The sequence below is a fragment of the Hetaerina americana genome, unplaced genomic scaffold (assembly GCF_022747635.1).
Source record: "Hetaerina americana unplaced genomic scaffold, ioHetAmer1.1.p SCAF_6, whole genome shotgun sequence".
NCBI lineage: Eukaryota > Metazoa > Arthropoda > Insecta > Odonata > Calopterygidae > Hetaerina > Hetaerina americana.
In genome coordinates this window covers 16,342,646-16,357,369 of record NW_027287205.1, presented here as the reverse complement: position 1 = coordinate 16,357,369, position 14,724 = coordinate 16,342,646, and the positions used below count along the sequence as shown (strand labels likewise).

Below are 14,724 nucleotides of genomic sequence, written 5' to 3'. Positions count from 1 at the left end.
AGTTCGTTGTTGCAAATTTAAATCCATTTCTGAAATTGTAAAAAATCGCCAACACACACAGAGATAGATGTACTCTTGGCTACGTAACTTTTGCAAATGTCAAGTTATGTCACTAAGATTTAAAGGGAATATCAACAACAGATGTACCAATTTAGCAAAAAAAACAGAACTCAAATCGGAACGATGGGAGCGCCACACGGTGGTTATTCCGGGAACTTTTTGATCAAGGTAGTATATGTATTCGTCATGAATAACTGCATTAAAACCTTGATCAATGAGCACCTTGCATAACAAGTGATTTGCGTAATGAGCAAAATATATTAAAAAAGGATTCTCTTAACAAGTGACTTATTGCATATCAAGTGACAAGGAGAAGGGAATTCCTGAAATGATTGTGAGCCTGCTGTTTCAGTGTGTGTTTAGCATTTGTTGTGCTAGCATCTTGATATTCCTAATGATCACACATTTTTCCCAAGTTGTATTCAGACCTATTCTTGTGTTATTTTGAACACAATTTAGTAATATTTCGTGCATGTTTTAAAAACTGTTTTCAAAGAAAAAGCTGCAAGAAGACAACCAGAGAATTCAAATAACAGGAGAAATTAAAAGTAAAATCATTGAAAAGCAACAGCGAGGTGTGAGCATGGCTGATCTAACATGCATGTGCAATCAACCAACATGAACAAGTTGCACCATCCTCAATGACAAGATTCTGGGGGTAGATGCTTCAAAGGGAGTGACTAGGATGTCTACACAACAGTTACTTATTCTCCATGATATAGAAAGTTTGCTTGTGGATTTATCCAATGTTTCCTGCTGCATTCTTTGTATTGTCTCCATGTGACAAAGCCAGCATCTCGATCTATTAATGATAGTGAACCACCTTTGGTGCCTTCCTCCATGTAGTATATTTGTAACCAATCATTCGATTTCCTTCCATACATCATGTGTAGTTGCTCAGTTATGCCCATTTCTCCCTCCACCTTCATCACTCTCCCACGCTTATGCAGTAAACTTTCAATTATCAATGCTTTTGGTTGCATGATGAAGCACGGATAATCAAAAAATACAAATAACCAAATAATGCAGAAAATATGGTCATGATATACATGGAGACTCCTTTTTCTTTCCATGTCATTAATGTGCATATTTTAGCAATGGAAAGTACATTTTTTTCCATTTTCAGCCATTTTTATAGGAGTGAAATTATAAGAACACAGAAGTATCATAGAGTTAATAACAGAACGAATTTTCCTCATAAAGCTAAACCAATTACATAGCCGGAAAGAAAAAAACCCTGGAGGACAGAAATTCATGTTAGACAAGGAAGTGCAAGAAGCAGTCGTCAATTGGCTTCGTGATGTGGTGGGAGAAAGGTACGACGCTGGTATTAAAAAGCTGCTTACAAGGATGCAAGAAGTGATTGATCGTCGAGGCAACTACGTAGAAAAATAGCTAAATGCTCAACCTTTCCAACGATGTACGCAAAGTTGAGAGTAAATTTGGTTTTCATGAAAAAAAATAGGGGACCTTACTTTTCGAATCGCCCTTGTACGTACTCCAGTAGTTCTGTGAATTTAAAAAAATAAAATGGAGTCTAGCTATTTCATGCAATCCCACGGTTGCTAAGCTAATTAATTATTCTTCCTGGAGCTACTGATTAGGGAATAATAACAGGTGGAAAGTGTTGAAATTGTGTCGGTAATTCGTAGGCCTTATAAAAGAGAATGTGTGGTTTATATGGTGGCTCTTCTTGATTTAAAAGGATTAGGACGTGAAATATGATCAATCAGTGCAGCAATTAGCGTTAAAGGTGTTTTCAAGTAGTAATGATATATTTTGATTTTTACTCCTTACGTTTCTGTTTTATTCTTTTCCTGCAATGTACAGAATGGTTGGCACGCAATTAATCTTTCTGAAGAATGGTTAAAATTATGCCTCAAATGAAGCATGGCAAAATGAATTTTCATAATTTTGTCACCAGAACAAAGGTAATTCAAAGGTCAAATTATGGGGAATTGAAGAATTCTGCCCACCTTTAGGTAGTAGCGATCAATCTTGCCAGTTCAATAGTCAGTTATTGGAGACTGAAAATCTTCTGTGACATACAGGTTATAATATTCTGTAATAATAGCCTGTAATATTCAAGTTTTTAATTCTCCCTCTAGTATTTGATATATTGCAAATCCATGTTGCAGGTTTTGTTTACTATGCATAGCTTTGTGTAATTCCTCTTCCTGTCTTTGCCAAGTTTTAATATTTTCGATTTGCGGTCATCCTCAGTTCCTCTCTGCTAGTGTTTCCGTGTTCCTTGACATAAGTAATCACCCCTAGTTTGAATGCAATAACATAACAGAATTTTCATTGTTTTTTAGGTATGCTTTACCACGAAATCTCAGCATAAAAATTACTTAAATGATTTGGAAAAAAATTTCATTAAAAAATGAGTGCCAATATTTAAAATGAAGCAATATTTTAATTGACTTGGAAATGTGATGATGATTGTAATCAAAAAGCACCAAACCAGCCTCCAATTGACCACATGATTGCTTTTATTCTCCACTGAGAGCAAACAAGGCCCCCTTTGCACCAACATTTTTTCAATCTGATTTTTTGTGGAAAATTGAAAGCACTGTACTTATCAAATCTTTAGTCTGAAACCTGTGGCCTCAGCTATTTTGTAAACTTTAATTCAATAGTCACTCAAAATCATACCATGAATTTTGTTTATTATTTCAGAGATGAAGGATTAGGTGAAGAAGGGACTATCGAATTTCAATATTTTCCCAATAAAGACATTTTATTATTATTAATCATTTCAGAGAAAGTCTCCTCCACTGGACATCTTGAATGATGTTCATCATTTGCAAATGTATGGCTCTAGTTAAACTCATTAACCCCATTGTAAACGTTCGCAAACATAGAAGACACGCCATGAACCTCATCCAACTTGGCTTTGATCTCTTTTGGTGTGAAGCCCTTTGAATAGAAGTGTTTAATCATGCATGGCACTCATACTTCTCGGCATAATACTCATTTATTTCCATTTTTCCAAATGAGCAAAAGTTTGTTGCTTCAATTGACTTTGAACATGAAACCACATGATGTATGTAACTGAAACTTGAACAGCACTGATGAGATATGACATTTACCAGAAGCAAATCATTTGTGATTCTATGCACACCGTCTCTTGGATTTTATAAGGAGTTATTATTACCCTTTGAATATGGATACTAAATACTTCACGAGTGAAACCTGAAACTGTAGAGTATTCTCATAACCTTGGTTTGGTTTACTTACCATAGAGTTTAATAATCGTAGATTATACTAATTACCTTTGGTAAATTGATCTTATCTGAATTCTATGAAACTGATTGTTTTGATTTATTTCTAACATTTTTGAGGGAGTAATTTGATCAGAAGATTAGTCAGATCAGTTTTAGCTCCTATTCCAAAAATGGGAAAGACTGTGAGGACTACAGAACATAAAAGTTTGATTTCTCATTTGATGAAGCACTTTTCCAACAAGCACACGATTCTCATACTAATATACTGTTATATTCTATCATTGACATCTTTTCTAAAGAAATTTCAACAAATGCCGAGCCAGCCATGAGTGTAAAAGATAACAGTATATCATCATATGAATCCTTATTTGTATAAAATGAATTGCTTTATAATGTCTATGCTAGTACTATTTTTCATCGGTATGTTTGAAGCATTTCTCTTGAAAGAAATCTTCTTAGCCATTCTTATTGTGCCTACCATATGTGTTCTCATGCTTCCTCCATTGCGAGAGTTCTTCTTGACAAAATAGCAAAGCTCTTCCCACTTGTTCAAGTGTGTCTTTCCCTTGTCTTACTTGGAGATTATCTTCCTCACCTTGACTGCTGACCCTGATTAGTCCTAATGCAATATTTTTGTGTTTCCTTGTGAGGTTTCCATTCTTCTCACCACATCACAGCTGTATTGCCTATGTATCACACAGCATAATTTTTCTTTCTATGTGTTTTTGTGCCATCTTTTCCTTGATCTTATGAATTGTATTCCCAGTGTACACATTATATATCAAGGATGATAATGAGCTACCCTGCTTTAATCCTCCCTTATTTATTGTTAATCCTCTCTTATACTTTATTATATTTGCCTCCAATCACTGCTGCCTGGTCTCTGTATTTAGCTTAGATCTGCCTCTTGTCACTGTACAAAGTTCATTACTATTTCCTATTGGGTGCATAGCAACATATTGATGCCATCATTCTCCTGTCTGCAGTGTCCAAAGCTTTCTCCAAATTGCATCTAGTGTCTTGAAACAACTTGTCATGCATCTGTTCACTTACCTTGTCTTGACTTAAGTTCTTTATAAATTAGGCAAACTAAATTATTGAGGTGTTTGTACTGAATATTTTGAAAAGGGGATTGGGTTGGTGCAGTTGCTCATATACCGGCTTCATACCCGAAGGTCCAGGTTCCAAGTCAAGTGGTTGCTGGCTCATTTCATTAGTATCCTGATCCTTACTGTTTGACATGTGGGGAGTACTTTCAGGAGGGTACACCATCTGTTGGATGGGATGCTAAACTATGGACCCCCTGGCACATTTCATTAAGAGTAAGCTAATGATGATGCTAGGTTTCTCTCCACTCTTCTTCCCACTTTCCTTGGACATCCTACCCATGTTGAAATATCTGCTTATTCATAATGGTGCAAAAAACCTTTACTGTTGGTCGCCTTCCCTAATAACTGCTATTTTGATATTTCAAAAAACATAATTGTGCAGTACACAAATATTTATTAATTTTATACAGTTATTTTTTCATTTTGCAGTTGAAAAAAGTATGAAGGATGTGTATAAAGCCTTGTGGTAAAATTAAATTTATTTTCACTGATCATTTAACTTTTATGCCATTTGATTATCATTTCTTTGAAGATAATAAATATGCTGTTTGTTTACCTGCTATAGCTGCCAAAACTGTCTATAGCTTGGTAAATATCCATTCACCCCATCTATTGGAACTAAGAGTTACCTCGCGATGACACATATCTGGGTGCTCCAGATATGTGCCTGGGTGAATAGGACAAGGAAAGGTGATGTTTTATCTTTTCTACAATTGTTGTGTCAGCTTTTGTGCTGAAGTTTAATTCTTCTGTTGCCCCCATAATTGGTCATAGTTTTAATGGAAATTGCCATGGTTGTTGAAAACATTGCAATTATATGAAATTCTTTATTTTTACTCAAAAACGAAAAGAAAATGTGACCAAAATTGTCTATGAAAAATATCTTGTTCCTTCTACATTGAGTTAAGAACCTGAGTAATTGTGCTCTGTTTTCAAATGAGAGGGCAGTACTGACTTTTTAAAAATATATTATTCAATGAAAACTGTCCACTGAGAGGCACACACCCTTGATATTGAAAACTCTGTTTGAGAAACCTCTTCCAAAAAATGGCTATTTCAGCCATTCCTGCAGTTTCTTGAATGACCTACTGGTTCAGTCACTTGATTCAAAAACCAAAGCATTATCTGTTCCCTGTAGAGGGAAACCTTTATCTGCTCATTTGACTTTCTCCAACAACCTCCCGTTCATGTTTTCAGTGAATGTTAATGGTTGTTGATGAACCAAACATTCTGCCCATGTGCCATTCCAAATGTTTTTTTGTATGTTGGAACACGTGTGAAATAGCGTGCATTCACACAATTGTCCGTCAGTGCATCGAGGAGGCCTCTTTCCACCCCATCCTTCTGTTAATCCCCACTCTGGGCCCTCATGATGGATCAGCCACAGATGCCCAGAAAATGGGTGTACCTGTGACTTCATGTCGGATGATAGCGAGGAAGGGGGAGTTGGCTTTAAATATGGCAGAGTCAAGGCTATAGTCCACTATTACGGCAACTGTGCCTGATGTTGCCTCAGTGCCCTCCTCATTGACATTCAACCTGCTCTGCTGCCACACCTCATTGATGGCCCAGCGGGTGCCACGGCCCCCCACTGTCTGGTTCACTGCTCCCGATAGGTCAGAGTCGTCCCCAAAGATATCGGTGACCCCCAGAGTGCTCAGTGCATCCTTAAGCTTGACATTGGAGGTCATGGACAGCTTGGGGATGAAAAGGGACACCCTCATGAGCGTGGCTGATGCCACCAGGGCATTAAACTGCTCAGCTTGGAGTTGGTGGGCGAGTTGGTGGAGTTTTGTGGCTGAGAATGGGCTTCGGGCTGGTGCTCGCTTGCACACGTGCCCCTGGCAGTGTGATGGATGGAAACCATGGGAGGCTTCCTGCTGAGGTGTCTGTCGTCGCCGTAGTCTCTGAGGACTGAAAGAGGAGAAATTAGTAAGGAAAAATGAGGCTGAGTTGAATGGCCACATCAATGGGAAAAACATAAGAATCAATGAATGTGGAAAGAAAGTAATTAATATATTGTTTTATTTATGCATAGTTTGAATTTTTAAGATCAGAATTGAAAGCTAAAACTTGAGGGTCAAAGTGTACATAGGTGATTCTTTTTTGGGATTAAAATCTCAGCTCCAAAAAAACATACTGCCTTAATTCTACGATGAAAATGGTATTATGATGCTGTGGGAAACTAAAAAATCCATCATCATGCATACATACTATAATAGTTAGCCTTGAGATATCAAAATGATAATTTTTGGCCATGATGAAAATCTATAATTCCCAAGAATAGAAATCTAGGGCCATGGAACTATACATACGGCATGTGAAAAAATCAAATGTTTTCCCTTGTTTCATGTGAAAAATGGGAGTTAAGCTGTATCGTACAGTGGGTTAAAATATATGGTATGGATAATCAGGAGCAATTTTTTCCTGAAGTGACTGTACGTCCAGGGGCACAGGCTTGGTGGTGGGACATTAAACTTTCACCAAGTGCCGATTGCCTGCAAGCATTTGTTCTGGCTAGGTCGTGTTTTTAGTGAACCCCTATCGAGTGACTTGGTGCAAGTGCAAAATTCAGTGAATGATTGAACAGCAGTAAGCCATCAAATTTTGTGTTGGACAGGGGAAATTGGGTATGGAGACCTTGGGCATGATTTACCAATTGTCCAAGGGTTAAAGCATATCACAAACTGCAGATTTTTTAGTGACACAAGTTCTTCAAAGATGGCTGAGAGAGTGTGGAGGATGAGCCCCACTCTGGACAGCCATCGACGTCTAGTACCAATGACAATGTTCAATGTCTGTGTGAAGTGTTGAATTCAGACCATTGGTTTGGTGTGCGCATGATCGCAGATTGTGTTAACATTGATAAGATGACTGTGCATAGCATTATTACTGAAAATTTGGCAATGCAAAAGATCTGTGCCAAGCTTGTCCTGCAAAGACCTTCTGCAACGAGATGCGACTATTCCCCAACCCCCTTACAGTCCCAAATTGGCAATAGCAGACTATTTTCTAATCCCAAAAGTGAAATCCTCCCACAAAGGACACCACCATGGGAACCTAAGTGCCGTAAAAGAAGCTTGCACTTAAGGGCCTTCCAGAATCTGCCTATCAGGGAGCCTTTGAGTTGTGGACAGTTTCTGGCAAAAGTGTGTTGACACTCAAGGGAAATACTTTGAAGAATTTTGTGGCATTATAGCAAAATCTGAAATATATCTACTTTTTTAACTTTCCTGATACTTTTATACAAACCTTTAATAAAGTATGTACAGAGTGTTTAAGGAATGTCCTATTATAGTATTTGGGTTATCTTATTCGGTGAGTTGGGGATGAAAAGTACACCATGTCCAACAAGGTAATAACCTTACAAATGTAAAATAGAAGGGAATGGAAGCCATAATAAACTAATGTGCTGTAAAAGGATCCAGCCTCTTGCCAGCACTACTCAATGTTTATCCAGAAGTGGTAATAAATGAAGCACTAGAATGGGGAATGAAAGGAGTTGAGGTGAATGTCAAAGAAATTAACATGCTCTGGTTGCTAATGGATAACATCGCAGTATCATCAGAAATCTGAGATGACTTGCAAGCCACTCTGAATGCAATGGCCTTTAGGAAAATAATATGAGTATCAACAAGAATAAAACTACAATTTTCATGTGAGAAATAGAGAGAATAGAAAGGTAGATATCACAATTTGAGGAGTTAAAATAGAGCAAGTAGAATTAGTCATCTTCCTTGGTTGCAGTATAACTTGGGATGGACCAAGTTCGACTGATCTTAAGCAAAGAACGGCTCAATCTGAGCAGGTATTCATAAAAAGAAGGCAACCACTATGTTCATAGGACCTGAGGCTGCAAATAAGGAAGAAACTTATCAAAACTTTTGCATGGAGCTTGGCACTTACAGATCAGAGACTTAGAGCATAAGAAAGGTGGACTAGTAAAGAATAGAAGCCTTGATAAAATGGTGCTGGAGGAGAATGGTGAATATTAAATATGCAGACAAAGTGAGGAGCAATGAAGTATATAGAAGAGCAGAAGAGAAAGGACCATAGGGAGAACTGTACATCAAAGAGAATGAGATGGATCAGACACACTTTGAGGAAAATTGGATTATTTGGAAAAATACATGTAATTGAAGGGAAGATCCTATGAGGAAGCCTACTTAGACAAATTAAGGAGAATTACAAAGAAATGCTCTTAGGGGCGAGGATATTAACACTGAATGGAGAAGTATAGAGTACTGCAGTAAACAAATCTTTGAATTTAAATATTACTGATGACAGCATTTGCAATTTCACATAAATTTTTTGTGCTAATACCTTTAAAAATTAATATTGTTTCTAAATTTAATAAAACTGTATATTTTATACTTCCACATGGTATGCATAGTAATGTAATGGAATAGCTTAAATTCACAAATATTTCCTATAATTTGTAAAATCTTCTTAATGTAGCCCAAATCTCAGAAAGTATCTATTGTTTTGTCCATTCATAGATAAAGGCTGTGTGTCATTATATTAGACAGATTTTATGGCACTGTTTTGGTCCTGACATTTTGTAACCTTCGGGAATCGAGAGTGGGAAATTGTTTTTCCCAAGCATACTCGAGAATTCCCAAAATAATATCGTTTTAAATTTTCGTTTATCATCTGTGTTATGGCTGTAACATTAATGCTAATGAACAGTAGTAGTAGTATTTAGGGGAGGAGACTGACAGCTGAGGTCATTTGCGCCATAGATGATGGACAGGAAAGGATGAAGGGTGGAGAGAAACCTGGCGTTGGCATAAGCCTACTCTTTACGAAAGGCACCAAGGGGTCAGAAGCTTAACGTCCCATCCGACGGACGGCGTGCTCACTCAAAGTGCCCTCCACAAAGCACCTCAAGTAGTAATTGGGATACCTCTGAAAAATATTCAACACCGCCGGGATTTGAACCCGGGCCCTCTGGGTGGGAAGCCAGTACGTTAGCCTCCGCACCATCTCGATCCCCGCTAATAAACAGAAAAGCTATAGAGAAGGTGGGGCAACCGGGTTCCTGGCCCTGGCGCACTCTTTCAGAGTTTTCTAGACACTTCTATTGGTAATAGGTCTACACAAAACTTGAGTAGATAAAATTATAAAAAAATAAGAGGCAATATCATTTTAAGGTGAGCTAACTAAGGAAATCTAACGTCATTCACCTGAAGATGCCTTTGTAGACAAATCCTGGGTTGTGAAAATAACTAGTTCTCTGGGTGAATACAAATTGTTTTCTGTTCTCAATGATCAAATGTGCTCGATTTACAGGTACAAGGTCTAAAATTAGCTCGTCATGTGATATCTGATTCTGGTGTTGTGCATGCATGCCTGGTGGTGTGTAATGTTGTAACTTTAGATAGAGATAAATTGAAAAAATGTCTAAGAGATACCTTATGCATGGTAGATTTATTTCCCACTGTGGGTGTTGCTTGGTTTAAGAAGTCGATTTTCTCATTTTCCCCACCAAATTTTCTTGGGATTAGGGACTGGGAAAGCATAAAATTTCCCGAGAATGGTGGGAAGGAATTCCTGCCGGGAAACCCTATTCTTGATGCCTCTTAGATCGAGTGTTAGTTTATTATAATAATGTGCAAACCCAATATTTTTGGTCCCTGGTTTAGTATGCACATAGCTCTGGTCAGGGCCATTATAACTCCTTGTAAAATGTTTAATGAAAATAGTGTATGCATCTAAATGGGAGGGGGAGGGAGGAGGATCAAAAAACAAATGTCTCTGGGTACAAAAATGTGTCCATGGCATTGAAAATTTAATATGCATTAGTGCTGAAGACCGTCTCCATCTATATATGTAGCTATTTTGCATTCAATCTTTGCAATTCATTCTTGGTATAAGAGTAGAAAAAACAAAGAAGCAGATTTACAGGGTTGGGTATGAGTGTGATTTTTATTTACTATTTCTCCAGCCTTAGGAAATTCTAAATATTCATGAAAAGTCCATATAAGATTCCCTGAATTTAATCTATGATCGTAAACCATGACTCAGATTATTCACCCATTAATTTCTATTCCACATGAAAAATATGTTGTTCTCATTATTTGGGGTTGGATAGTGTTTCAAAAAATGGTAGTATACGTGTAAATTTGTTTAAGTGTTCCATGAATGTTACATTGCCATGTACTGAGTTATTTAGCCATCTGTTGATGAGTGCAGCTTATTGACATTTTACTCAATATATTTGGTGGACTTACTTGGAGGCCTTTTGTTGCGAATGGCCATAGGGCTGCTGTGACGCAGTGCCATACGGGAATCTGGTTGTTATAGGTCTGGCTCCCCTCTCATTCTCTACATTGTAGCTTGTTTGTTGGCCGTGGGTGGTGGGGTATGCGCTGTATAGGGGCAGTGGGCGGGGGATGTCTGGGTCAGCCAGTGCTGACCGTGTAGAGATGGAGTCTTCATTCTTGTCCCTGTGGGCGATGAGCAGAGGTGGCAGAGGCCGTGGGCCCTTCCACTTGGATGGCCCCAGGGGCATTATGAGATACATGGCTGTCTCATTGTTGGTGTAGGGTAACACCACCATTTTGCATCCTAGGGACTTGCTCTCTGCGTAGGGGACCTCAAACTCCCCGCTCATGAAGTCTGCCATCTTTGTGCGACCCTTTTGTGGAGGAAAGGAAGTTTTGAATATGGTAAGGTATTCAGGCACCCAGTGCCCCCATATTTTGGAGCACCCTGTGGTTCTCTGACACAACTCTTTTGAATTTCACACCAAATTTTATTCAAATAATCTGGTTCAGGAATTTGAATGCAAATGCAAAATATGGTTTGATTTTTATTCAAGATATCATTCACAGCTGTATTTGAAAAATTCCTGAGTTGTGCAAATTTTAGAGTTGAAGGGGAATAGTGAATTGAAAAATGTTAGCATCACTAATTATGGCATTATTAGGTAAACATATAAGGAGGCCTTGAAATATTATAAAATTATGTTATTGCTATATTCTTAATTTCTAACAGCTCATATACTAGCAATTGTCTCGATGGGAAAGGACACCCACATGAGTTTTTGGCATTTTTGACATATTTTTGAATTTTTTAAAAGGATCTCTTTCCATCATTACATCTCCAATACTTTGCCAATATTTGTACAATTAAGCAGTTCATTTTAATGAAAAAGCATAATTTTATTTTTCATATAATATGTTTTATTACAAAAACACGAATTAGGTTTAATAAATTTTTGCTATTAAAGAGTCCCAAAATGTTACAATTATTGCAATTGACCTTACTGAGCTCATTGCATTAAAATACCCACTAAGTGACATTTTGAGAGGAATAAAAATGAAACTTTTGTCTGAGACAATTTTGGCAATCTGGACCACTGCCACCTGCAAATAAATGGGTAAATGTAAGGTTGAATTTGCAACATATTTATGTCACTGGTTTAGCTCAAAAAGGAAGTACATTAATACTGTTTTATTATATAAGCGATTATCAAAGATTTTACAATACTTACAACATTTATGTGTATAATTTGATTCTGGCTGCCCCTTGTGCCCTGGCGTACTTCCAAGGATTCCCTCCCTTGCCCTCCCACCCTACCCTGTCCATCTGAAGCGGCTTACTGACAATCCCATATGAAGATCCTCCTGAGCTCCTCCCCAAAGCATTGAGTTCGTGCATAATTGGAAATGATTAAAAAACGCTGGTATGGACTATTTTTCAATTGTTCAGCTTTGATTCAATTAACTGGTTACAACATTACTGCCACAATACACTAGAAGTGCCAATATATTAGTGATATGAGTAGACGAAGGATAATTCTTGCCAATTGATGGAGAAAATTAATTCATTCCATTCCTGGAAATTGCTATGCCTTTTTAAGTATAAGCTTAAAATATAAACAGTTTTCATAGTTTTTAGTAACAAACTAATCACATTATGGTCAATTTTTTCTACTTATTAACAGCAGTAATTTTTTAACAACAAATGCATGCACAAAAATAAGGCTACCATAAAGCTGCATCAATAATAATAAAATTGTGAGAACTAAAGGCTGATATATAATTTCACATGCTAAAAAAGTAGTTATAAGAATCATTAATAGAATATTGCAGAGTCGTGCAAAAAACTACCTAGCTGAAGGTCCGTTTGACATTAGGAAAGGGGTTAGGAACTTGAGATACCATTGCAGCGATGAGAATATTAGTAGAAAGGAACATAGAATACAATCAGGATGTGCTTGTGTGCATTGTGGATTTTGAGAAGGTGTTTGACTGCATAGAATGTGCAAAGTTGATGAGGTTATTGTGAAATGTAGGAATGTACTGAATGGTGACCCAACCTAAACTTTTACGTATATCAGATGGCATCAATGAGAGTACCACAGGGAGAATCAAGATGGGTAGTGCTTGGCATGGGACACTGGGTTGTCTGTTATTACTGGCACTTCTCTACATTTGTGCTTAAGGAATGTGAAGGGCAGTGCTGATATGGCTGGAGCTGGAATAAAAGCAGGCAGCAAGATAATAAAGGAGTTAGGTCTGGAGATGATGAAACAGTAGTGAGTCAGACAGCCAATGGGATTGTAGTTATTATTGAGTGCTCTATAGGAACAATGTGAGAGGTATGGGATGAGGATTAAGCAAAAGGAAACAAAAGTAGTGGGAAAAGTAGCACTGTAAGATTCTCAAGAAATGGGAAAGCCAAGTTAGATATTAAAATAATCAGTTTGGAAAAAACCAGAGCAAGTGTATCGGTTCATGTAGTTGGGCTCTAATTTATAGGAAATGGGGGTTTTGTAATGGAGACAATAGGAGAAGAATTGTAATGGCAAGAGAGGCATTTTCAAAGAGAAATGATGACAGGTGCACTGAGTAAATACATGAAGAAAAGATTGGTAAATACTTTAAGATGGAGTGCTGGTGCTTTATGGATTTGAGACCTGATTTTTGAGTTAGTAGCATGGACATAGATTGGCGGCTTTTGACAAATGGGGGTGGTAGAGAACAGAGAAAATAATTTGGACGGAGGAGGAAAAATGCTGAGGTTTTAAATAAGATGGCTGAAGAAAAGGAGTTACTGGGAGAAATCCAAGTAAAAGAGGTAATAGATAGGGGAAATATTTTAAGATAATGGAATGTTTTGAAGGCCATGATAGAAGGAATACCATTGGAAAGGTGGGCTAAAGGAAGATAGTGGTATTTTTAGCCAGCATGAAACCAGGCAGAAGTTATGAAGAAAGAAATAAGAATTGCTCATCATACTTAAATAAATAATTCTAAAAATAAATAGTTCTAGGACCTGCCCAAAATTATACCATTCAAATAAGTAGGACACCTTAATTAATTTAATGATATGTGGGAGCTGTGAAGTGGGACACAGTAAACCGAATGAGTATGTCTATTTTATGAGTCTTAGGAAGTCCATAAGAGTCTGGATGCTGAAAATTGGTTCTCATTGACCAATCCCTACTTGTCTTTCACACCAAAAATTTTAGAAGACAGAGATACACTTTTCTTTCTTTCTTCCTTTGATAATTTTGTAATATATAGTCTCTAGGAACCGTAGAAAACATACCTTTAAAATAAGTTGAATACCCCTATTGACTGATCAGTTAGATCATACTTCGGTGAGAGGGAAATTTCTAATGGAGAGCATCCAAATGTCAATTACAGCCGTTCAGAAGGAATCTGCACTGCACCTGTTTTTGATTGAAACATTTGTGAGCGTAACACTTTTAGTTGCTTTCTGATGCCATGTTTGTAACATGCTAATAATACCTACATCAATGCTTGCCATAGTCATTTGTGAATATTTGGCATCAGTATTCCTTTCATTTTCATGTGGTAGTTCCAATTTTCACGCATGATACTTCCTATTGCTATGGTCTGAAAAAGTGAGATTGTTCCTTGTACTGGTGTCTGTTGAATGAGACATATGCATGCATATGTCTGTATATGCAGATGATCTCTCTGCACAGACCCCTCACCGTATAGTCTCCATCAATGTAGAAGGTGCCCCTGGTGGTGAACTGCTTGTTAAACTGGTTCTCCCACATTGCTTTGAAGTGGGTGACTGAGCTGATGATGGCTGTGGTGGTCCGTGGTGGCAGGATTGGCATGAGCTGCTCTATCTGGCCCTTGGAGGCCCTCAGGGCCCACTGGTTGATCTGCTGCTGTGCCGATAGCGGGTCTCCCCTGTGGTGAAAATTTTGAGGCAAAAGCACTTTAGCAAAAATGTTCAACTAAAGGTTCAGCCCACCTTCCTGTTAGGTTGCAATTTGCCTCATTTTTTTGTTGCTCATAGTATGACAAACAGGCATCAGTCACTACTGTTTCATGTAA

General features: G+C 37.7%; 1 protein-coding gene across 1 annotated transcript in view; it reads right to left on the bottom strand.

The window, feature by feature from the left end:
• Positions 1-4,813: 4,813 nt before the first annotated feature.
• LOC139695057 (serpin A3-4-like) overlaps positions 4,814-14,724 on the bottom strand; it is a 55,528-nt gene continuing 45,617 nt past the window's right edge. Inside the window, exons 5-7 of the mRNA XM_071593664.1 lie at positions 14,370-14,577; positions 10,630-11,036; positions 4,814-6,310 (exon numbers count right to left, since the gene is read on the bottom strand). Coding sequence (XP_071449765.1) covers positions 5,764-6,310; positions 10,630-11,036; positions 14,370-14,577 — 1,162 coding nt within the window. The 3' untranslated portion in view covers positions 4,814-5,763. The remainder of the gene's footprint in view (positions 6,311-10,629; positions 11,037-14,369; positions 14,578-14,724) is intronic.